General features: G+C 42.2%; 1 protein-coding gene across 5 annotated transcripts in view; it reads right to left on the bottom strand.

Moving 5' to 3' along the window:
- Positions 1-26,537, bottom strand: part of PPP2R2B (protein phosphatase 2 regulatory subunit Bbeta) — a 252,239-nt gene that overhangs the window by 8,191 nt on the left and 217,511 nt on the right. For all 5 annotated transcript variants that reach the window (XM_081900121.1, XM_081900122.1, XM_081900124.1 and 2 more), the window contains 3 exons: positions 16,425-16,589; positions 1,977-2,146; positions 102-193 (listed from right to left, as the gene is read on the bottom strand). In XM_081900121.1, the coding sequence (XP_081756247.1) occupies positions 102-193; positions 1,977-2,146; positions 16,425-16,589 (427 nt within the window). The remainder of the gene's footprint in view (positions 1-101; positions 194-1,976; positions 2,147-16,424; positions 16,590-26,537) is intronic.

The following is a 26,537-nucleotide window of genomic DNA, read 5'->3' as shown; positions in this document are numbered from 1 at the left end:
ACTCTGTCACTGCTCATGAAGCAGAAGAAATGCAAGATCAAACAGTGTAAACCAAGAGGCAACTAAGGGTGGGATAGCCAAAGTAAAAGGAGGTTCCTTACCTGTCAGACCCATTCCACACACATTCAAATTTATCAAAAATGCAATCGTTCTCGTAGAGGGAGCACAGCTTGCTGCGGAGGTAATCATGAACCTAAGGATTGAGGCACAGACAGAAAGGGTGATAGTAAAACAAGGGTCAGTGGGAATCATAATCCAAAGCCTGATTTATAAATCTTGTGAATCAACACGACATAATATCCACTAGTTCCCTACAAGCTCACCTCTTACTCATTTAGGTTATCAGATACATTAATCCTGGAGACATCTTCTACAGTGGATACATTAAGCTCTTCATTACTAATCCAGAAGCATGACTCAAAAGAAATGATGTTCACAAGGTACTTAAGGGAAGAACACAGCAGTCCCATGGGAGAAGGCTGCTCCACTACCAAATAGTGGGAAAAGACAACCTCAAAAATCATCTATTAGTATGGCGATAGGGGAGAGACGTGGGTAGGAAGAGCACTCAGCAACCTTATTTTCATAACAAAGATTCAATGAAGGGTGAAGCTGTCCAAGAATCAATGCACACACTTGCTTCGCAAGCTCCAGTTATCTGTTCCAGTAGTCTGGGTTTAATGTGTATAGGGGAGAAGTCCACCCTGGCATCCAAGAACAATGTTGGAGGATACAGGTTTAAGGGGCAGGCTCAAGACTTTTTGCTGCCTGAAGCAAAGGGGCAAGATGATGCCTTCCCAATTCCACATACAGAAGCCACTTGGGTTGGCAATCTACTCTTACTTCAGCACTGGCTCCAGTGCATCTGAGGGCAGTAGGGCAGAATGACACACACAGTGCTCTGCTCCAATACTTTTGTAATTCCTGACCATCAGCCAGCACCTGCTACCTCAAGTGGTTGCCTAATGGTAGGGCTGGCTCTCATCCCTTCCCTCCACCTACAGGGTGGAATTCGTATAATGAGTTCCATCAGCAGAAGTCCTGCACACCTCTGAATGCCCTGCATACCTCTGAAATTGAACCAGGGGGAAAGGGAGGGTTAGGAGAACCACCAGAACAGTATGCAGAGAGAGGAGGTGAGGAGGTGATTCTGCCTGGCAAGCTGAAACGCTTGCACTGATGGAATGTTTGCAATAGCGTGATGCTGAGTTCCCCCCATAACGATAAAAGCAGAACCACTGCCCAGGTAAGAAGCATTACATTCAAGTAATTCAGAGCAGTCCTCTCTCCCCTTTATTGGTGGAGAGTCTGCTCTACATGCAGAAGGACCCAGGCATATCCAGATAAAAAGTGTCAGGTAGCATGTAGAAGCAGGAACTTCCCCCCGGCTGAGATGTTGAAGAGCTCCCAGCCAAAGTAGATATTAGTGGTCTACATGGACCGATGGTCTGCCTCTATATAAGACAGCTTCATGTATAGTTTGGCCTCTTGGCCTTGCTCCTGTAAGAGACAGTGTGTGTGTTCCCTCAAAGATCCCTAAAGGCACACCAACGTTATTAGGCAAGAGAACACAAGTATATTCCAAGCATCACCAGCAATTTCATTACTTTGGATTTGTATAGTGTTTGACAAGCAGCCTTAAAATTATGCCGCTTTCTATGAGATCATATGCAACAGAAAAAACAAAACGAAAGTATCATTCTAATTTCAGTTGGAGTGGAAAGGAGCATGCTAAACAATGAGGACTTTGCCTGTTAGTTATGTAGCAGTTTTGAATGTTCAAAGTGCTTTACATAGATTGGGTTTGGCCCAGACTTAAGTAATATTCAGAGCAGAATAACTGAAATCAAATCTGTTTAAGTTATGTCTAACAGTGGATCAACTCTAAGTATGACAAAGCCTGGGTGCATCCTTTTATCTTTAATTCCTACCATCCATTCATTCACAATACACCAAAAATCTTGAGGATGAGGTACCTGGTATGTTTCAATAGGTCTGTTCTCCATGTTGAGGTCCCACACCTTGACAGTGAGATAGTCCCTGGTCATGATGTACCTCCCGCTGTGACTGAACTTAACATCAGAAATTGAAGAGATGATCTCAGAAAAAAACGACCTGTTACTTGGGTCTTCGGGCTCTTCAAAAACTATACAACACACAGAAAACAAGTCACTTAAAACATGGCCAAGGCACAAATCAATAGGGCTGGTGCCAATGTGGTAAGTATTGACATATTGATGTGTTTCATTTGCACAGCAGTGTGGAAATATTTAATGGAAAAAAGGTTACAGTTCAGGATAGTATCCAGATATAAGTGCTAGTGGAGCATTCCCATCCCCACTGTGTTTGTCAACCGAGGAGCGGCGATACCAACCCCCTAACCCTTCTTCAAAGAGCATGGCTCTCTGCAATCATGAGTACAGCTAAATGCCTAAAGGCTTTGTTTTGAATCTGGAACCCCAGTCGGACAGGGTTCTGGGTCACGTGGAAGTGTTTGCATATACAGATTTATGGCTAAAACCTACATTACGGACAACTATGCTCCGTGCACATCTACACTCTCATTCTGACAAGCGCAAAGGCAAGAATGCCCCAAAAGGGCTACAATAGCTTTCATTTCACAGAAAAACAAGACCATAAATGACACAATCCTGCAAAAATACAGTCTTATCAGGGAGTAAACCTTATTGAAATCAAAGGGGCTTACTTCTAAGTACATATGCATAGGCTTGCAGTTTTAAAACTCATCTGAAAGTATCCTTTAAAAAAATGTTTCTATTTTGTTTTACTGTGTTTTGAAATTTTGCAAGCTGCCCTGGGAAAAATGTATTGAAGTGGGCTATAAATATATAACATTTTATACGGGAAGGTAGGTAGATAGTCAACACAATAGGAGGAGGAATGCATAAAGTCCACTTTTAAATATGCAATGTGTAAGCAAATTTGAACAGTTTCAGATGCAATGATGCAAAAATCAAATTTTATTTTAGAAAAAATATATACTCAGCTGAGTGAAATCTCCCCTAAAAGTTCAGAGTTTAGTGCAAAAGCTGACAAAGTTGAGGAACAGAAACTGCTCCCCTCTTTAGAGTCTATAGTTTCTTTGCCAAGTCTCCCTTCTCCCTAATGACAAAGGTGGGGTGAGGGGAGAGACACAGTAGGATCAGCACTGAAGTCTTAACAAGATCTTGTTTTTTCAGTCCTTAACATATAATTGCCAGAGTGAGATTGCTTGTTTTGCCAGCTTTTTCATTCACCTGACAATCTCAAACTCCATCAAGCTACCCACATTTGCATTTCAATGTTTCAATGCATGGCATCATTAAATATATATACCTGCAGACTATAAAATATTAATTTCTTAAATTAAAATGCAACAGAACAAATTGAGCTTTCACACCTGGACTCCCACTGAATGACTGGCAGCAAACCAAAGTAAATAACAGTTTTTAGGAATCTAAACAGAAGAGTAATATGATTACATCATGTGAGAAGTCAAAGAAATGGCACCCACTTTATGCCACCTTCTGATTTGTAAAGCTGGCTTCCATGGGACCAAACTTTGGTCCACTGGATCAGAAGCCAGAGGGATTAGTTCTTCAGCTTCACGGAAACCTTGAGAATCTTCCTGTCTTTGTTGCAGAGGCCTACTGGCCAAGGCCCTGACTGCACCACACACTTAAAGCACTATCAAACCACTTTTAACAGTCATCAGCAACCATTCCCATTCCCAGAATTCAATGGGAAGAGGGACTGATTATTAAACCACTGTGGGGACTGTAGCTCTGTGAGAGCAATAGGTCTCCTAACAAGTCTCTGCACCCTTAACAAACTACAGTTCCCATGATTCCTTGGAGGAAGCCGGCTGTTAAGAGTGGTGTGAGAGTGCTTTAATTGTATGATGCAGATGTAGCCTAGGTTGCTTATAGAAATCCTTCTGGATCAGGGTGAACCCAAGTGTAGGACATTCTGCCTGGCATCTATGGCTAATAAATGTGGACTTCCCTGCATCTTCTTTCTGACCTTCTTCCTAAGACATTTATCTTGCTTCTGTCATGGAACAGCTCTATATGCTGCACTCTGCTTTTGCTTACCCAACTATAGTGTGTGTGTGTGTCATGCCTATCTATCTATATCATATATATATATATCTCAAGGTGATCTGGGCACTGTCAGGTGGTCCTGGACCCTCAGAACAGTTGAGATTTTAATGACTAGGACATTTTAATGAGAACACTCATCTTTAAAAGAACGGACCATTCTCTACCAAGCCATCAATTAGTGGAGTAATAAGCACTTGTATCAAACCTGCCACCAGTCAGAGAGATTTAAAGCTTTATGGGCCAATCAATATATGGCGTTAGCCAATCGAAGTCAGTACAGAGGTTTCAGAGCAATCGCTTACTTTGTGTATATATAAATCACAACTGAATGGCCCAAGAAAGCAAACCGATGCATCTGTGAAGTTAAGACCTTTTTTTGGTAGGAAAAATCTCAAGGATGCGTTCAATGGATGAGTTTTAGGACCCTCACCATGCTTTTTCAAAATGTTATATTTATATTAAGTATTCATAAAATAAAGATATGATACCACAGCAGAACTTGAGAACGAGCATCTTCCATTGTTAGCATACTTTACTTTTATGTGTGACAGCAGCTCTATTGGTAAAAGTAAATAAATCTTATAACCATACGTGAATTCTTAAAACAACTACCGGACATTTTCTCCACTACCATCATTCCGCAATTGACTGTGGAGACAGCTTGGTTTCTCAGCTGTAGACAATAACGAAATCAGGGATGGGGGACCTTTTTCAGCCCAAATTTTCAGCCACATTCCTTCGGCACCACCTGCCAGTGGTGGGGCAATGAATATAAATTCTACCTTTGCAGAGCAAGCAAATTTCTACACCTACTCACGCCCATTCTCTACCTTCCATCCAGGGAAGACAGACACATCATCAAAGATACATTCCAGTCAGGCAAAAACACTCAATGCAAGTGTTAATCAGGGCTGCAGAGGCACTCTGGCCAGGGAGAGTCTCAAGGGCAGCTAGAGAGGTTTGGAGGGACACATTCAGACCAAAACTTGCATTTCCCCGACCCCTTTCCCTATGTGAAAGTGAGTGTTTGGGTAAATTGTGTTATGCTTTCGTTGGGTTTGGTGGAATCCTAGATTAAATTTTGTTCTGACTTGTAGTGTTAAGGCTGCCCATTTTGTAGCACATGGGATTGTTGGCTCTGGTAACTGGGTTTTTTTTACATTTGGCTGAATGTATACAGGCCGTGTGGCCTATGGGTGTAATAGTGAGTGTGGAATTTGTGTGGTTACAGTGAAAGCTTGCTTTATGGATTTTATTATTGTATCTTTTTATTATTTTATATGCTGGTATATTATTATTGTTCAATTTTCTTTGTTGACTGCTTTGGAATCTTTTCTGATGCACAGAAGTATTATAAACACTTGACAAAAATGAGAGAGAGGGAGAGGGAGAGGGAGAGGAGGAGGAGGAGGAGGAGGAGGAACTACATCTATATTTGACCAAAGGAAGCACATTTCTGTGGCCAGGGCAGAAAACCTGTGGCTAAAACAAGACGAAGCTTAAGGAAATTTCTTAGAGACAGTAGGATTTCTTTCGCACTGCATGGATTCAGCTGCAATGATGTGTTCTCGCCCTTCGAGGGTAATGACCCACTTGACACCTAACATCCTGGCAATGAGAATTTTATTTACTTATTTTAAAAAAATAAGTCTGACACTAGCAGTCAGACCTCCTGCAGGAAAAACTGGGGAAGAAAACCATACCAGAGCAGTTTTTCCTTTCTCAGCACAAATACTTGGTGAGTTTCATTGCCCTCTAACTGAATGCTGAGCTGTGAAGTCCTGAATTTTGGAATATGGTGTGTGCAGGAAGGAGGGATGGAAACATCCCAAAGTGCCAGGATAAATGATCTCTCTACAAATCTGAAATGGCACTGCTCACAGCAGTCTCCAGCTTGAGCTCCTTTAGCTGCCAGCAGGAAATCTGATGACTTGTGGGTTTTTCAAAAATAAACCGAAAACATCAAGAGAAGGGGAGGGGATCAAGATCTGAGCTGGCTTGCGCAAAGCACCTAACTTCCACAAGAGCTTGTCGCGGCTGTAATAATTATGGGCTCAGGCACACTAGGAGGCAGGATTTGGGAGGAATTTTTAACAGCGGCATCATTTCTATGGGTTCTGTTATGTGCAAAGCTTGAGTCAAGTTTGCTGGTGCTAAAGTGACAGCAGAGGTGATGGGCTGACTTATGCTGCAGTCGAGGAAAGAGAAAATTGCAACCACCGCCAAATTATACAAAACCTGAGCATGTGAAAAACTCAGGGTCAGCCTACTTGTGATGTTGCAGATCTCCATATATTTTTATTTCTATTTTAAAGCAGCCATGGGGGGGGGGCACTGAATTTGAGGGTGGGGTGGGGTTAATTTTGCCCCGCTTTATTTTCCTGATCTAAATACCCCACTAACCAGTATCTGTAGGAGTGAAGAACCTGCAGCCCTGCAGATGCTGCTCCACTGCACCTCCCATCACCCCAAACATTTGCCATGCTGGCTGGGGCTGGAAGGAGCTGCAGTCCAGCAATATCTGGAGGAGTATTGGTCAGAAAAGGTAAGAGGCCATCCACCTTTCAGTCATGCTCCCTTGGTTTCTATACATCTTGTACCATCCTGTAAAATCTCTTTTAGAGAAATATGCACACAATGGAAGCAAAATCTTTCTTAAATTCAGGTTTGCATGTAAATAGCAGTGCAATTTATATATACAGCTGTACCTTTGTTTTCGAACTCCTTGTGACTCGAACGTTTTGGCTCCCAAACGCCGCAAACCCAGGAGTGTGTGTTCTGGTTTGCGAACTTTTTTGGGAAGCCGAATGTCTGAGGTGGCTTCCGCAGCTTCCAGTTGAGTGCAGGAAGCTCCTGCAGCCAATTGGAAGCCGCGCATTGGTTTTCGGAAGTCAAACAGCCTTCTGGAACGGATTCCATTCAAGAACAAAGGTTCAGACTGTACTGGCTGATTTGAACCAGACTGCTGCAGTGGAAGAGAAGGGGAGCAGGGCTACTGCATTAGCTTTAATGAGACCCCTGCTCCTTCTGGCTCCTCCTCTGGTCATTATAGGAAGATCTTGAAGAACTGGTGCCCACGTTTGCTTCCCCCCCTTCATCTCTCCTTCCTCATTCTCTTTTCTTCTGTGTTGTGTCTTATTAGTGTTAAGCCTGAAGGCTGCAAACTGTTCTGGGAACCTCTTTGGCTGAAGTGCAGGGGAAAACTGCTTCTAATTAACTATCGTGGACTTTGTTGTAAAAAGACATAAACATTTACATAGCCCGCTTGCCACAATGCCATTTTTCTTTCTTTCTTTCTTTTTCTTTTTAATTGATACACCAGAAAAGAAACAAAACAAAAATACAAATGAAAATATTGATAAACACAATATTAATTACAAAATAATAAAGCAAAAATTGGTCTTTAGACTATAGACCCGACCTCCCATCTATTCCTTATTTCAATTATATATTACTTGTTGCCAGTACACACTTTTATTTTAAACTGACTAATTCTTAATTCATCTTAGGTCTCATGTCTTACTTAAAGCTACTATTGAAATTATTCGAATGCTGCAACAGAGTTTAAACTGCTGTAATTATTTTTCAAATAAACTTTGAAGACCTCCCATTTTGAGACAAATTCCTGTTTTGGTTTGTTCTTTATCTTTTCTGATAGGCTGTCTAACTCCGCATATTCTGTCAGTTTTTGAGTCCAATCATGAGTAGAGGGGATTTCATTACTCTTCCGTTTTGTAGCAATAAGAACTCTTGCTGCAACTGTAGCATATAAAAAATACCCTTCATTTTTTGCATGATATCCAAATCTGTAATCCCCAGAAGATAAGCTTTTGGTTTTCTCTTAAAGGAAATATTTAGCATTTTTTGTAATTCTGAGTAATTCTGCTTGGATTTTCTTACATAGCCATCACATGTGATAGAAAGTGCCCGATTTGCCTCCACACCTCCAGCAGTTACTTGGGACACTTTTGTACATCTTTGAGAATTTCCAGGGTGTTAGATACCATTGGTGTTGCAATTTTAGAAAATTGTCTCTTAAGACATAACAATTTGTAAATTTCTAATTATTTTTCCACAAATTTTCCCATTGGTGCATGGTTATTGAGTACCCAAAGTCTTGTTACCACTTGACCATGGCCGCTGTAACCTCCTCCTCCTTGACCTCCCAGTCAAGGAGGAGTTGGTATACCTTGAAAAGGGTTTTTCTTTTAGAATTTATTAATTTGGATTCGAATCGAGAGATTTCTGCTGCAAAACCCTTTTGTTTATCAGATTTGAATTTTTCATGTACCTGATGGTATGAAACTAATCTGAGATGTACTCTTTTATTTCCTCGAAGCTTTTAAATTTTAGTTGATTGTCTTCTTCCTTTAATAGTGTTTTATATGTTGGCCAGGTTTCCTGGGTATTTTTCCTTTTCACCACGGAGGCTTCAATTGGGGAAGTCCACAATGCCATTTTTCATGCTACCTAGCAATCCAGGATGAGGATTATATGTGCAGACTGCAGGATTTACAACCAGGCTTGACTTTATATTTCCTTGAATTGGGCCTGCATCCAATCCTTCTGTGTAAGCTCCCTCTCAACAGTACATTTGGTGAAGGGCACTTTAGAACAATGCCTGCTTTGCGGTTTATTCATCAAAAGACAAGGCATAAGTGACCTTCCTTCCCAGTTTCTGTCTTCATCATTTGCAATGACTACCATTGCAAAGTGAAAATTGAAATGCAGGAATTTGTGAACTGCCTTATTATCAAAGACCAGATGGTGCTCCTTCACTCAAAAGAACCTCTGCCAACTGGAGACTTGGTGGTACCATGACAACTGATGCAGAGAAACCTTAGATTCCTCAGATCATCATATATGGGGCCTATCCCAGCTTAGAAGGATATCTCTGGGCAGAGGAGACAACCATTCTTCTCAACCCCCAACTGAGACAGCAAGGGGTTGCTTTGGGGAAGGAAGGAAGGAAGTAAACCAACCGAAAGGCACTGGATGGATAATCACTATAATTTTTGCAGAATAACTTGCTATTTGGTAATATATATGCTTAAATATTCCCAACACTGTTATTTTAGTATGTACCAGCATAGCAACAAGTAGTCAAAGTTCTACGTTTTTCTCCTTATGTCATCATGTCTGCATCCCTAAAAAGTTTAATGGTAGGGATGAGAGACCTCAGGCCCAGGGCCCAAATGTGCCCCCCCCGGCTGCTGCATTTGACTCTTGGAACTCTCCTCAGGCCATATTCCCTCCCAAGGCACAACCCCCATCTAGGCTGCTTTGCACTCTCCTTAAATGTTTTTGCCTGGCTGGAATCTGTCCTTCAACTCTGAAGATGCTTCTTGCTTGACTGGACGGAGGACAGTATTTAAAACAGTAGACTCAAGAGATCAAGGAATGCCAATGTAAACAGGTATGTCTTCAAAAAATCATGGAATGCCAATGCAGATGGGACCTCATATTTCAGCAAGGAGTGCATTCTATAGTACTAGGCCCACTGGTGAAAAAGCCAGGCCTCCTATAACCACAAGACAATCATTCTTAGGCTGTGGCAAGACTAACCTGCAGAATGATATACAAAGTCTAACTTCTAAAATGAAATTATGAACAACCTAAAAGTTATTTCAACCTGCAAATAGGAAAAATAGGATACAACAGCAAAAGGGATGCTGGGAAAATCTTGGTGATGCTGACAACTAGTATCCTCTGGAATCTGGTTAGCAGAAACTACTCTTCCCCTACCAACCAAATTTCATGAAAATTCAATTTTTCATTTCTATGTTGGGAGCACTTTGCATTAGTATAACCGGAACCAGTCTATAATCATCCAAGTTGGATAGATCTCTTGGTTCCAGATCAGTCTCAAGCACCCTAATACCAAAGACTGAAAAAGTATACTTTTAATGACACAGGGAATGAACATGTTGATAGAGGAACAAGTCGTAATTTGCAAATCTTGTCTGTAGGAGAGCTGCCCTTAAATATCCAGCAGGCTAAATGGAGCTGTAGTCTCTGACTATTCATGTTTTTTTGGGGGGGGGCATGGAAATGGGTGGCGCTGTGGGTTAAACCACAGAGCCTAGGACTTGCTGATCAGAAGGTCGGCAGTTCAAATCCCCGCGACGGGGTGAGCTCCTGTTGCTCGGTCCCTGCTCTTGCCAACCTAGCAGTTCGAAAGCACGTTAAAGTGCAAGTAGATGAATAGGTACCACTCCGGCGGGAAGGTAAACGGCATTTCCGTGTGCTGCTCTGGTTCGCCAGAAGCGACTTAGTCATGCTGGCCACCTGAACCAGAAGCTGTACGCCGGCTCCCTCGGCCAATAAAGCGGGATGAGCGCCGCAACCCCAGAATCAGCCATGACTAGACCTAATGGTCAGGGGTCCCTTTACCTTATGGAAACATCATTTTAGCCTTCAAGTGCTTAGGGAACTTGTCCCAAGAGGTTTTCAGAGGAACTAATGTGGGACATGTGGTGTAATTTCTATAGTTTCTACATGTTCTGTAATTACATGTCATTTCCTTAACTTTGTGGCTGAATAGTGCAGGATTCCACAATGCACCTTTGTTCTGAATAGAATTCTTTTTTTTAGTTGATGAATAAATCCTAAAGATTTAGTGCAGCCCCTTCCCCAAGCTGGTGCCTCAGGACTTGGGGGGGCTACACAGCAATTTGAGATTAGGGAAATGTGAGCTTGCTGGGCACTGGCAATTACATAAAATACATTGTTCACTACTGCAAGGCAGGACCTATTTTGGAAAGGGGTAGGATTGGTCCTCTGCTTCCATTCTGAAGAAAACTGTAGTCTTGCTTATAGCAGCAGGAACAGCTTTATTCCAAATAAACAGCTCTCCCACACCAGCAATGAACCATTTGTTTCAGTGTCTGTCAAAGCTGTCCCACAGAAGGCTGTGTGATCCTGTAACACACAATCCAGTTGCTTGGAGCAGCTATGCACTCGCTTCCTGTTTATTCTCCACTTGGACCTTTTCCTTCTTTTGTGTTTATGACGTAATGATAAAGGCACAGAAATCCTGGCCTTCAAGGTTCTCAGGGGGCTGGGGAATTTCATAGAAACATGGTTACTCTCTCTCCTACAATGACATTTCATCTGTAAAACTACAGAGCTAGCACTCTTCCCATCTGGTGGTATGGCTGACCATTTCCCCTATAATGGGACAAAACCTGGCAATTTTCCTGCACTGCAAAAGGAGACTGTGATTTTTCATTTTAGAGAGGCAGAAAGCAGAAGGGGTTTCTTCCCCCTCCAGTGACATTTCATTGCTCCCAATATAATGAGAGAGGCTCAAGAGTTTTCTACAGGAAGAGCCACATCCAACCTCTGCAAGTTTTCAAGTTTTCCACGCTGGAAACAAGAGGAAATGTTTCAGTCATTTTGTTCTTACGCCAACAGCAGACCACCAGAAGATAAAGAGAAATTAGACGATCCTACGGATTTCTAGGGTTGGAACTCATCCATATTTGTGCTCACCCCACACCTAAAAAGCATGAGTCTGAGTGGGTTCCCGCTTATCCCATGCTTTCTAGGCATGGGTCTGAGTGGTTTTGGATTTGCCCTGCTGCTTTCTCCGGGAAAATCAGATAAATTTGAGCAAATGTCAACCTGCAGAAAATCTGTTTGAAGTTTGCCCCAATTCAGCAGTGAAGATCAAGTTTTCTTGGGGGAAAGCGGCGGGTCAAGGGCAAGTCTTGATGGTAGTTATGCTGAAAGTCACTTACTGCTATTGGAGTAACCTAGAGCATTGATTTGTGATAATGCCTCTCCCTTGCCTAGATCGAGGATGGAGCAATGTGGGTGGGTGGAGAAACCTCTAACCTCTGCATGGTTAGAAGGTAGCCTGCTTTTTTGCCTCTGGCTCTGCCCACCACTGGCATGTTATGGTCACTGAAAGGCAGCTGTCATGCCAAAAAAGGCTTCTTGCCTCTGATGCAGAAAGTATACAGAGCTGCTATGAGGCTCACACTATATGGCAGTACTACTCACAAGGGAATGGTCATTCGGGAGAACCAGCACCTCCCATGTAAGTGCTGAAAAAAGGGCTGTTGGTTGCACAAGCCATCATGGAATATCACCTGCCTAATTGCTCACAGTTTGTAGGAAAGGAAGATTACATGAACACTGAAACCCAATCACACTGCAGCAAGAACATTTAGCCACAGTTGCTGAGAATACAGGCTTAGTGGGATGTGAAATCCTATCCTTCTAAGGCACTGGAAAAGAGCTCAATAAAATCAGGACTATACACTCCGCTGAGCCTGGTCTGGGACCATAATAAATTCAATTCAATATACACTCCGCCACTGGGTGTGTGTGAAGGGGGGGGGGGGAGTTGGAACTTTTCCAGGAATCTTATCCTTAGCTCTAACGCACCTACCCAGAGGTGTGACCTTGATACTGCTTGAATATCACAGTACAGAAAACCCAGCTATGTTTTTTATGTCACTGCTGCCTCTACAATGGCCACCTGCCAAGAACGAAACAGTTCTGCAAAGAGTGGCTTCTCTCTAGGAGGCACTCCTAGAACAGCATGGGACAAGGAAGGTTGAGCAAGGGAGTTGCTTTCAAGGCCACATGCAGCGGATTTATCTTGATAACTTTTTAAGGCTACTACATTACCCACAGTATTGTGGGGTGGTGGTTCAGCCAACACTGCAATATACATGTCGGAAAATTTCTGGGTGGCAGATTAAGGTAAGGAACATACTTTCTTTGACATAAAGCTGCAGATTCATTCGGTACTGCTGTAGATTGTGCATAGAAAGAGGTACATATTTCCAGTTGCATGGTGCATATCCTAAGGCCAACCCACAACAATGCATTACAGGTATATCCACCTGTTACACTTAACAGAAACACAATTGGAAGGTGCTTCAATACAATCTGCATTTTGATTAAACGCAACTAGTTATTAAATATTTCCTTTTCAAAATTCATCTATAAAGGCCAGAGTCACTTTTTTTTTGTTTTGATCCCCGATGAACTGCCTCAATTCCAACTTGCAAGTCTGCTGAACCACAATTGACTGAGGGCCAATGCTTCTGAAGGATAGGGAAAAATCAATATCAGACGTCAAGGGAGAGGTCAAATTGAACTTGTTTTCACAATTGGCTTGTATGTGCTCTAAAGGACACTGCAGCAGCAGCAGAACAAAGAAACAAACCAAGCCAAGGTCTCCGGTGTTGAAAAAGGGAAGGAAATGAATGCAGCCTGCTTCTTGATGCTTATATTATGAATCTGAGGTGGTACAATAATCAGACACTGGGAGGAAAGAGTGAAAAAAATTGTGGCTGTCCAATGAACTCTAGTGATAGATATCAGGATATAATCATACGCTTAGAACAGCCATCTAATTGGGCTTCTGTGACATCTCCCACTAAGTGGAAGCGATAAAGCCAAAGAGGTCATTTTTGTAACCTGGTTATTAGGGGTTAGGGATTGATTCAATAGCAAAAAGAAAAGAAAAACTGCAAGCTACTACAGCATCATGGATGGGAGAAATGGCTATTTTCCTAGGAAAAAAGCACCTTCGAGATATAAACTCTCTCAAGAGGAACATGCTCATATTTTATTTGTACTTTTTGTGGACAAAAGAAAATAAACAAAACATGACAAAACACATGCAAGGAGAAAATGCCAATCTAAACAGGAAAACATGCAGCCATTGTGAACCTTATCAGAATTTGCATAATGGGATCAACATGTGCAAAAGTTAAGGAAACAGAGAGGTCTTGTTCCGCTTTAGGAAATGGACATAAGATCATGTGACAAAGGAGATCAGTCATAGAAAAAGGGAAGAAAATTTGTCCCCCACAGAAGTCCTGTTTTAAGTTCAGATGCAGCAATAAACCAGGCTTTGTCATTAGAGGAATGGGTGATGCCATGCCTCATGCTTGCATGTGCTCTCCTCCCACCTTCCTTCGTGCAAGAGGGTTTGATGCTGGTTTAAGGGCAAGCTATGGTTTCCACAAACCATAGTCTGCTGCATTCAGATGGAATGACAAACAATGGTTTGCAAAAACAGAAGCTAAAGACTACCAATCTCCTCCCTTTCAGCATGATGGAAAGAAGGGAACACATCCAACTACAGTCAAACTCTAAAATATAGTTTGTTTACGCAAGACAAGTATTCTGATTCAATTGAATTAGGCTGGTTCGCTGAGATTAAATCCCCCATGGATTCTTGGTTCAGGTATAAGAACAACTTGTTCTACTTTATAAATCCTGGGTCAAAATAATCTAGCTAAAATGCCCCTTGAGAAATTCTTTACATAAGGGTTTAATCTGGATTAAAACATCTGTGTAATTTAACGTAGACAAAAATAGTTAAGGATAACTCAACATCTACATAACACTTGTTCAGACTGAAAACCTATTCCAGTTATCCACTTAACTGTAAATCACTACTGGTTTCATTTTCTACTCTCTTTAGAGCATCAACTCGCCAAATTCTCTGAATATTTCAACTGCATTGGCATTTTCTCTTATTGAGTGATGCAGGTGGAGCTGTGGTCAAAACCATTGAGCCTCTTGGGCTTGCTGATCAGAAGGCTGGAGGTTTGAATCCATATGATGGGGTAAGCTCCTGTTGCTGCCTCAGCTTTTGAAAACCTAGCAGTTCGAAAGCATACCAGTCCAGGTAGATAAATAGGTAGTGCTGTGGCAAGAAGGTAAACAGCATTTCCGTGAGCTCTGGCACTCATCACAGTGTTGCGTTGCACCAGAAGTGCTTTAGTTATGCTGGCCACATGACCCAGAAAGCTGTCTGCAGACAAACGTCAGCTCCCTTGGCCTGAAAGTGAGATGAGCGCCACACCCCATAGTCTCCTTTGACTGTCCATGGGTCCTTTACCTTTACCTGCCCTTATTAAAGGGGGAGAGGCACATAACCAAACTGATGTGTGAAAATGTGAGCTGAGTGAGTTCAGAATGTGGTAAAAGCATGTCGAACACACTACCCAACAAGCATCTGGCATCTTTGGGACAGCATGGGAATGAACAATGGGTTGTTACCAGTGGTGGAGTTATAAAGCAGTCACACAACCACATCACCACATACTGAACTCTACATGGATACGGTCAACCCCTATTTTCAACATACCAATTTGAGAATGTGATCTTTTATGTCAGGTGTGGGGAACCTTTACTAAGACTGAGGGCTGCATTCCACCATGAGCAATCTTCTCATGGTCACATGCCAATGGTGGGCAGGGCTAGAGGCGAAGGTGGTTGGAGCAAAGTGTGCAACTTTTACCTTTGCTTAGGAGGCTACATTCCAGCCATGAAAATGTCTGAGGTTTCTGCACACACACTCCACCCATGCAAGCAAGAGGCATTATCACAGCTGAGTGGCACATTCCGCCCAGGCAAATGTACTTGAAGAGGACGCAGAGCAGGGCCAGTGCAAGGAGTGGCCTGGGAGGTGGGGTGTGTCCTGATGGCCGGGCAGAGATGCCTGCAGGGCTATACTTGCCACCCAGGCTACAGGTTCTCCATCTCTGCTTTAGTAGCTACATTCATCTTAGTTGTTATAGAAAATAGTGTATGACCTGCAATTTAATATCACCATTTCTGATTTGCAAAACCACCACATTAATAATTAAAAGCTGACTCCCAAACTGGAAGCACTCTTCAGATGGCAAGAAATGAAAAATGGGCTTTGGATTAAATTTTGAGGATCAGAATAACTTAGTTCAAAACCAATCTCTCCCTCCTGTCCTTTTAAAAAGCAATTAGCTGAATCTTTGCATGAGATTTATTTCAATTCTGGCTGGAAAAGGCATCAGGCGGGGCCTTATAGCAATTGCACATCTCTTGTTCAGGGGGACAGAAAGCAATGGTGTGGGTCCCGTTCCCCATGCATTAAAGCAACTATTCATAAAATGCTTTGCCATTCCCTCCGCCTTCCACACCCAGGGATTTCCCATGTACTTTGAGCTTTCAGTTTGACATTAAGATATCTGAGAACCCAGTGAACCAGAAACTGAAGTGAGCTCTGGGTGTTACTCATTCTGGCAGGAGGGTAAGGTTTGGTTGTACAGAGATATAAACAGCACCAAGGTAAAAACTATTGTGCATGCTGCTCTTACTTTGGCAATCACAGCAGGAAGAGGATATATTCTGTTCACTTCCAGCTGGTAATACTTTGTGTCAGAAGTAAGCTTGATAACTAATTACTAAGAAAAAACTAAGGTTTCTTCTCCCCCCCAACACACCTGCCATTGAGATATATATTTTTATATAAAATAAGTACAAATCCTATTTTCTCATTCATCCTTCCGTGGGCCAAAATATACTCACATTTGGAGTGCCTGTCACACAGGGCGGACGCTCGCATGTCGCACAGTCTTATTGTCCCCTTGCTGCTGCTGTAGACAAAGGTGTTGCAGTGGTGCGGATGGAACTCTGCAGCCGTAATCACTTCTGTCAGCTCCTCCATGTTTGCTGGTTTTATATCTACAATATCTGGCAGAAGTGAATCAAGGCAGAACAAACAGCACAGAGCAGGAGGCCTAACATGATGTCCCAAGGAAGTGGGGAGGAGACAAGAGACTACCATATATCTGGACTGGGGAGACCTGGGTGGAACTCACTTCTCTGAAACTGGGCCAACTACTAACCTTCTGAGTAACATGCCTGAGATGTTATGAGGATAGAAGGGGATAATAAGAGAAGTTATCGCCTACCTGTCTGGGTGCCTGCATGTTAGCTCATTTACACTAAGCTATGGCTTGGTTTAATGTTATGTGTAAATGAGGGCAAACTGTGCATATTTATTTGTTTATATTTTGTTTATCAAAATATGTATATATTGCAGTTTCACAAAAATACTGGAGTGGTATACAACAATTATAAAACATGCAAAAACAGAATTAAAACCATAGATCACTGGCTACTGCAAGAGAAATATTATCTGCACAAGCCCGGTGGTATAGGAAAGTTTCCAGATTGTCCACTGGAAGAGTTTTCCATAGGACTAGGCAAGTAACATGAAAGGCTCAGCTTCGTGTTGACATCAGATGAATCTCACCAACTTGGGGGACAAATATCAACGCTTCAACAGATGTTCTCAGGTGTGATATAAGAATTCAGGTGGTCCTTAAGGTACCCTGGATCCACGTTATTCAGGGTTTTATAAATTATTACCAGAAATTTATACTTGGCTAGGTAGTGCAGATGCTTTAATAAAAGTGTAACATGCTGTCAATCAACTGCCCCCGTCAGCAGTTTAGTTGCTGCACTTTGGACTACAACTCCCTGCCAGTCTGACTGAGCTGATGCAAGTTGTAGTCCAAAACATCAGGAATGGTAGCTTGGCAAAGGATGGTCTAGACCAAATCCTTCTCTAGCTCCATCCCTTTCAGTTGGAATGTTGTGCATATTATCAAGTCTCTTATGCATCCTCATGCTGTAACATGCCGTGGTGCTAGAAAGAACACCCATTCAAAGCACGTTGCTTTATCTGCCATCAACCATGTGCTAGGTGATTGACTCAAAATGAATCCTAACTCATTAGTCAACTAGGTTGCCCCCTGGCTGATGGTAGGCACGCAATAGATTTTCTATTTCAGAAAGCAAAATCAATCTGTAACACCATGGGCAATCATCTGAGGAAAATAAACAGACTAGTCAGATGAAATAAAAGGCCGAGGTAAGTCACATAAATACCAGCCACTTGTTCTCACAAAAACAAGTTATTAGCTCCTACTTTTCTTGTCTCCTGGATTTTCTTTGTTGCTTATATCAGAGCAGACACTCTCCATTCTCTGCTAGTTGCCCTGGCATATGTAAGCTATCCTCAGTGGGATTATATTTGGTAATTATAAATGTCCACTGCAAGGAGGCGAAAAACCCCAGCTCAGTCACCAAAACCTTACAATTTACCACTAACCATGCTTTAACTGGGATAGGGCAACTACTTTATGGCATTCATGACCTTAATGACTCAACAAAATAGCAAGCTGTCTATCATTAAGTGTCTCCTTCCTTCTTTTCCTCTTACCAAATATTTTAGTTTGGCATACATTAACAAAATTGTTCCTCAAAGTGACAGCCTCATTGGTCTCGTTTGCACCTAATGCTATACTATGTTTAATATCAACCAAAGTTAATAAATCATGGTTTAGTGTCATGTGCGAATGAGGCCACTGGCTCCACAGAACAAAGGAATTCCTCTGATCAGGCTAAAGTCCAATTAGTTTAACAAAAAATGCTTTTCAAATATGGTTTCCCTTAACAGGCCAAGAAATTGATTCTCTCTGGTTGCCCATGATGCATGAGCCTAGGTCAAGAACTGAAGAGGTGGGAGTCAGGGCATGCAACTGTTTCTAGAGACCACTGGTTGAAATGGAGATGGCTTAGAACATGGAACTATAACAATTCCTTGTCTGTTGTGAGTCTCCAGTATTGAGTGAAAGTGAATGGGAGACCATTTGATTATAAGGGATTGGACACAAGGTTTCCTTTCTAGAAGCCCATCTCCTGATCTTCCCTCCCTCCCTTAAACAAAAGTCTTTGCTGGTGAAGAAGGGTCTATAAGCCCTTGCCTAGAATATGCATTAGTTGTATCCTATACAATCATGTCCTGACCACACTGGAACAGGGTGAAGTGAGAATCATCTGTGAAGGAAGACCTACTAATAATGCCCTAGGGTATTACTAACCTGACCTGGAAGCACCAGGAACAGCTTAAGCAGGCTATGTTTCATCACATGGCCTGCCCAGGTTCCTTTGTTAGAACTGCATTAAACAGGTGATCACAATTCCGCAATCTTTTCTGCCTACTCACTCTGGTCAGCTAATTTCCTACTATATCTGCTTGGCTATCGTCACATGATAACCCTCCATTATCCAGGCTTTCTTTTGTTCACACTCTACTCATTCTCCAGCTGAAACTTGGCTAATTTCTTGTGTTAATTGCAGGGCAATGCTATGCGTGTTTATTCAGAAGAAATTCCCACTGTATCCAGTGGGGTTTAACTCCCTAGTCACTGTGTTTAATACTGTATCCTTAATTTCCTTTCCAGTATGGGAGAAAGGTATTTCCTGACCTTGCCCCATCCTGATAACTTCACAGCTCCTCAGAAACCTCTCTGGGTTCCCACCTATTCCTCCCCTTTTCACACCTGCATAAACCTGTTGTCCTGGGAGAATGAAGCGCATATGCACAGAAAACATGTAAAAAGCAGGGCAATGGAAGACTATGAGGGCTAACGAGAGTTATATCACCAATTCATAACACATTGAAGCAAAGGGCAGAACCTGTACACTGACACCCGCTTCACCAACAATTGATCTTTAGAGGAGATAAAATGTCTTTTCAATACAGAATTGGAGCAAAATTGAGATTGTGTCTAGGAATGTTTTGAGCATTCGTTGATTCCAATAAAAAATAAAATAAAGAGCAGCACCCCATACAAAAACAGGACAGTATATATCCAGGATGCAATGTGGTGCTTTCAGACCATATTATTTCCAAGCAAAATAACAGGAAAACTGTCTGTCTTGGGGTATTTTTTAGTCTCACAGGGATGTTTGCATCCACACTAATTAAAACTCAGCCTGTGCTTCTTTATTGATTTTAGTGCAAGGAAAGCTAGCAGCTAAAGTAACTGCTTACTTTCAGATTACAACCGTTTGCTTTGGTTCAAGATGGAAGAGTTATGATTCCTGCCCCCTGCAACCCAAGGGACAAAATGAAACAGTTTAAAAAAATAGCCAAGGCATCACGCTAGAAAAGCTTTCCAATAATTGCTGCTGGGGTAGGTTTTTTTTTCAATTCTTCACATTTCGATCCAAGATGGAATCACAATTGGACACAATTGTAAGATTCAGGGTATTTATTGGTATTTTTTCCCCTCAGCTGGCCTTACCATTCAGAGAAAAAGCCCTGATAAGTGCAGATGATCTTTTGATGATTGGCTCCCTCAGTCATTGCTCTGAGATGGTGGCCACTGATGTCAAGCAGTTTTAGATTTCACACTACAAAAACCCCAGCATGGGCCAATTCTGTTGGCTTTGTGAAGCCTTAGTGTGGATAAAGGGGAGGAGGAGGGAAAAGCACAGAGGCATTCTTTGCCCCATACGGAAAACAAATTAAGTTCCTGCTGCTAACAGGGGCGAATGGGAGGTTAGGAACATCCTTCTCCTGTAGGGATTACTGGGAAAATGTGGCTGTGTGAAAAATACTTTCCTTAATGTAGCATTATATGATGGGGAAATTGAATAGTTGGATATACCACCCTCCTCATCTTCTCATAAATGAAACTTGTGTTTCAGAGAGATAATGGATCCAATTCACTGGGACACGTCCCCCTACACAAGTCCTATTGGAATAAGTATGCGACTTTCCACCCTTATTGATAAATTTAAAAACTAGAGAATTGCCAGGTCCAGATGGCATCTACCCCAAAATTATTAAAGAACTCAAATGTTAAATTGCTGATTTAACAAAGCTATGGAACTTTACCCTAATATTAGCATCTGTAACCAGAGGGGCAGGAAGTGGGAAATGAAAGTTACACGCCATTTGGTTTAACATCTATTCCAGGCAAGTTTATGGAAACAATTTTTAAAGACAAAATGTTCAAGCATATAGGAGAAAATGTGCTGGAAAAGAGTCAACATGGCTTCTGCAAACCATCTCTCTAACCTTTTAAAATTGTTTGAAAGGGTAAGTAAGCAGGCCTATAGAAGTGACCTGGTAGACACTGTGTATTGGTCTTCCAAAAAGCTTTCTGATAAATGTCTTCATCAAAGCCTCCTAAGTAAACCAAGCAGTCATGGAATAAATGGATGGGCCCTCTTATAGATCAGTAACTGGTTAAAAGAACAGAAAGCAGAGATTAGGCATAAATGGACAGTTCTCCCAATGGAGGAATCTGAGTTCCACAGGGATCAATATTGAGGTTGGAGCTTTTTGAGCTTATTCATAAATTACATGAATAGTGAGGTGTCCAAGTATACTTATGACTTTGAATTATTTTAGATTGTCAAAACAAAACAAAACAAAACTTTGAATTATTTTGGATTGTCAAAACAAAACAAAACAAAAGGATTGTGAAGAGCCCCAAAATGAATTTATCAAACTGGGTGAATAGACAATAATATTGCAAGTACAGTTCAACAGTGAGGCACACTGAGGCAAAAAATATATATCCTAATCTCTACACACTGATGAGGTTTGAACTGACAGTGATTGATCAGGAAAGAGACCTTGGAGTCATGGTGGATACCTTGATGGAAATATTGGCACAGGATGTGGCAGCTATGAAAATGGTAAAGTCCATGTTATGGATAATTAGGGAAAAGTTTGGGAAAATATACACTCCAAGATCAGAGGAAGCACATATCTGAATACTAGTTGCTGGGGAGTAACCAGCAGGGCATCAGACATTCCCAAGCAAGCACAAACGGCAACCTATTCTATTGGTGGCAACAGAATGCTTCTTTCAAGCCCTATTTCAGCTGGGAGGGGGTGGGGCAGAGTGGGCTACAGGCACCAGGAAATGTCTCTCTGGGCAGTTGTGCACCCCCAGGCAACACGTTGGCAATCCTTGCTTTAATAAATCTCTCAACCTCCTAGCTGCAAGACTGGGATTAAGAAACGCTGACTTGTATTATAGTGTTGCACACAGAGCACAAGAAGCTGCCTTATACTGAGTCAGACTTACTGGTCAATCTCAGCATTATCTACCCTGACTGGCAGCTGCTCCCCAGAGTTTCATACAGTCACATTCCCAGCCCTACCTGGAGATACTGGGGCATTCTGCACTCTGAATCTGTGACCTGCTGCATACACAGCAGATGCTTGACCACTGAGCTACAGCCCTTCCCCTTGTGCTAAGTTTATTATGTGTGTGAAATACTTCGTATGTTCAATAAATATTAATGTTCATTGTGAAAACATATGAAACGCTTTCTTCCAGTGGCAGTCAATGTAGAGAGGTTTCCCATCCCTGGTCTGCATGTGCAATGCTTCACCACTACTTGGCTTCTTTGTGCCAATGGAAACACTTCATGCCATGTTGGTGATGTTCTAGTTTCAAGCTGCTTCAGCCAAACGGGAGGGAAATAATCTGGTGAAAGTGTGAAAAAGCAGTGCACTGTCTGTCCATAGATTCCAAGTCTTGCTAATACTGTACACTTCAGAACCTGCCTGTAATATCTATGCTGTCAGTCTTCTTGTCAGCTGGAAGGATGATCCTTCAATTAAAATCACAAGCCGGGAAACCAAGAAATATGGGCACCTTTCCCAGCCTAGCAAAGAATCGCCTTGGCTGCATTATTTGCATTACTACTGATATGGCATGGAATCTTTTATCCTTATTTTGCTTTCATTGAACACTGTATCGCTCATCGCAATTTAGCCAGGAGCAGGACGTGGGAGTGAAACCAATGCATAGGAAAAAGGCAGCAAGTATACACATCGCATGCAAAGTCACTGGCAGAGCTCAGAATGAAACGAATATTAACACGTGTGATTTAATTTTACCTACAGAGATGCTTTGATTTAGCTTCTCAAGCCATGCAACTTTACAGCAGCCTCACTGCCCAATGAGACTACTCTGGAGGAAGTGGTTTTAGTGGATCTAGCTTCTTTAGAAAGTAAAAATTTGATTTATTTGTGGACTTTGCACCAATGATGTTTCAGGTATGTCAGATGGCATTATTATTATGGACCTATAGGAAGATTTGTCAATCTGTATTGACTTACGAATGCGCACAGAGGTTTTGTGACATGCACCGTATCTGAATTAGGATGAACCTCCTCCCTCGGCATAATTTTCACTTACAACTCAAGAAGGATTTCATCCTGGCTCTCTAAGGGACAAAAGGCAGGTTCATTAATCCACTGCATGCTTCTGCCCCGGGGGATATCGAGACCTTGTTAAATAGAATCTGCACTTGACCAAGGAAGGAGCTGTCGGCACACATGACACAGTTCTGATATTGAAAATGTTAAGCTCATTGACTTCAGTGGAAATAACTGGACATAAGTAGCTTGGAAATTGCAAATCCCTGAACTCACCATGCACACACAAATAAATAAGCAAATAATATAAATATGCTAACGGATACAGTGGCAGAGCACCTGCTTTGCAAGCAGATGGTGGCATTTAAATCCTTTGTGTGTCCAGGTAAGGCTCCTATCTGAAACCCTGGGATGCCACTGCCAGTCAGTATAGAGCAGGGATGGAAAACCTGTGGCCCTCCAGATGTTCATAGATTGCAACTCCCACCATCTCTAACCACTGGCCATCTTGCCTGAGACTGACAGGAGCTGGAGTCTAGCCAGGGCCAGGGATTTTCAATCCCTAGTGCAGATCATCTTGAACTAGATGAGCTGACCGTCTGAGTTAGCATAAGCTTCCTATGGCTACCCCACACATTTAAATGGACATATACTGACTGAGTGGTTGATATTATGGTGACAAATCTCATAGCTAGGGCCAACAATGATTTCCCCCCTAACAGGCCAGCTTTGTGTTAGATTTCAGTAAATAAGTGAGACTTCACTTTTAGTCTGTTCTTTCTGGAAACATTTAATGGGCCATGGCTGGCCCGAGACGTTTTGGCACCTAGGCAAGCCACCAAGAAGGAAGGCAAGATCTACTTCAGGAACAAGGGGGGAGGGAAATAAAGATTGGCCTTGGGATCTGTTGCCCCTGCAGATCCTGCAGCCTGAAGCGGTCACTTCACCTTGCCTCACGTGCTGGCCCTGCATGAACCAAAGATGTGCTCTCCCAGAACCTTATTTTGAAAGGAATTTTGTGCATACACGAGGACACAAAATGTAACTAGCCAAGTTAGATTGAATTTATTGATTTTATTTGGTACATTTTTGTGCATGATTGTTGTGTTCCCTTTCCCCTTAATAAAATTATTTATATTTTGACACTTGGCCTTAATTTTAATAGGAAAATTATCTTAACAATGTTTTGTTAAGTTCTGTGTCCTCTGGCCCTAAACTCAAAGCATCTCTCTTTATTTTCCCTGGAACTGGGCTAAAGAGGGGGGAAACAGATGGGCGGGCTAGGGTGTGGCAGGAAATTCATCCTGTCTGTTGGTAGTTCCTGTTAAGTCTTCTTTTTGGGGAGAACCACTTAAAACGAACTTCCCCTCCAGATTTAAATATTTGAATTTAACTGAATAGGTCTCTGCCATCACATCTACTTTGTGCTTTACACAAAGGAGGCACGTCTACTTCATAGGAGCTTTCCCCTGACTTCAGAAATACGTTAGTGTAGTCTTGTAGTGGGATAAGTCTTTTGATCATCCGTACCAGAAGAAATGGATGAGCCTTTCCCTTAGTCCAGTGCCAGGGATCTTTCACGGGATCCCATGCACCAGTGGAGCACAGAATTGGGCTGTTAGATTTTAGCTTCTCTTTCATCACATTTTCAGACTGGAAATTAGTTATGCATTTTAAAGAACCAATTTGTTCTTGCAAATGAATAATAGATGGGCCCAACATGAAATGTGCCGGGTTTGTGAGCACATGTTGTTTAGGTGGGAATGCTTAACAGGACACACACACACAGAGTGATAACATAGTTTAAAAGGGCCATGTTGTGCAAGAAGTGCAGGCTTTCTGCAGTTAATGTGTAATGCAGGCTCACCCAACATATGCTGTATCCAGCCAAATGTGGCTTAATAAATGTCCTGCTTTTTCTGCCTGCATAAAAAACACCCTGAACATTTACTGAGCTGAAGGTGTGTCCTCTAAACTACAACTCCATTGAAATACCCCCTGCAAAACTGGAGACGTTAAGCATGGGCACACATGCATCAACACTTGCACACTTACAATTGCAAACACTAGTGGAAGACCCATGCAAATAAACTGCCATGTTAAGTGTGAAGCAATTCTAAATTGACCTGAATTTGGAGGAGAGGGTAACAAGAGAAAAAGGGGAAATTATTACCTTCCCCAGTGTAACCCTCTTCTAAAATAAAAATGCATTTCTCGTGCTCTCAAAACCAACTTAAATATAAAAAATGGGCAAAGACAAGGGTTTTCAAATACATTCCTTACCCAGAGAAGCTGTGATTCTAAAAATAGCTCTGAGGAATATGCATAATGCCTTCACTATTTAGTAATTAGCAATTGGCCCTGCACACATCATGCTATATAAACGCTAAGCACATCATCGTCATCGTATTGCAAGTGCTTAGCTTTGTCTGGATCACACATATTACCCATTACAGATTTTTCACTCTACGAGGAAGAAGCAATTGGCAATTTTGCAACTGTCCACTGTTCTCCAGTGCACAGAATTCAAGTAGGCATCTATACACTCAAATCTGTAATAACCAGGGAGACACTTTAGGGATGGGACAGGATTTGTCACATGCTGACAGGTTCCATCTATGGCTCACTGACAGACCAGAAGGCTTACTTCATTTAAAATATACCATGTTGATGGTGTGGGTTGTTACAATCCTTTGCAAGAATGAAGTGCTGCACAGGTCCACAAGCTTTTGCAAAAACACAAGACCCAGGGTTTCCCCCTCTCACTCAGAATGGATAGAGGGCCAAAACTGGGTTTGGTGGATCACACTAACTGTGACAAAAAGGGAACTCTCAAGGAGAAAAATAATGAACTAATGGATCATGTCTGTTAAATACATCATTGCCAGCTCTATTGAGAAGAAAGCAACCACAACAGCCCACTGTCAAAAAGACAAGATTTTCTCAGCTTTTAGTATGGCTTTCTTTTAACAGCAATCCCTTTGAAGGCTGCTTTTAGCATACATTTAAACTCACAGCAGGGACGTGGGTGGCGCTGTGGGTTAAACCACAGAGCCTAGGACTTGCCGATCAGAAGGTCGGCGATTCGAATCCCCGCGATGGAGTGAGCTCCCGTTGCTCGCTCCCTGCTCCTGCCAACCTAGCAGTTCAAAAGCACGTCAAAGTGAAAGTAGATAAATAGGTGCGCTGCTCTGGTTCGCCAGAAGCGGCTTAGTCATGCTGGCCACAGGACCCGGAAGCTGTATGCCGGCTCCCTCGGCCAGTAAAGCGAGATGAGCGTCGCAACCCCAGAGTCGGTCACGACTGGACCTAATGGTCAGGCGTCCCTTTACCTTTAAACTCACAGCAACCCACTGTTGGCTGATGCAGGCTGCAGTGCCACAAGAAATGAACAGCAGTGCTGTCTACCTATGGAAAAGCATGTCATGTTATAATATTCAACTACCATAGAATGTCAACTTACTCGTGCGTGCTAGATTGGACATACCTTCAGCTGACCCAAAATTACACAGGTTGTGTAATAGCTTTAAAGCAGGGTTTCTGAAAACCCTGCAGAACCTGCCAAGTTTAACTGAAAATTCTGCAGTGGGAGACTGCTAAACAAAGTGCAAGCAATAAATGAAAGGAGAGATCAAAACGCTTAATTGGTTCATTTGGGT

The sequence above is a fragment of the Podarcis melisellensis genome (genome assembly GCF_964234715.1).
Source record: "Podarcis melisellensis genome assembly, chromosome: 2".
In the NCBI taxonomy this organism is placed as follows: Eukaryota; Metazoa; Chordata; class Lepidosauria; order Squamata; family Lacertidae; genus Podarcis; species Podarcis melisellensis.
This window is presented reverse-complemented; position numbering and strand designations above follow the sequence as displayed.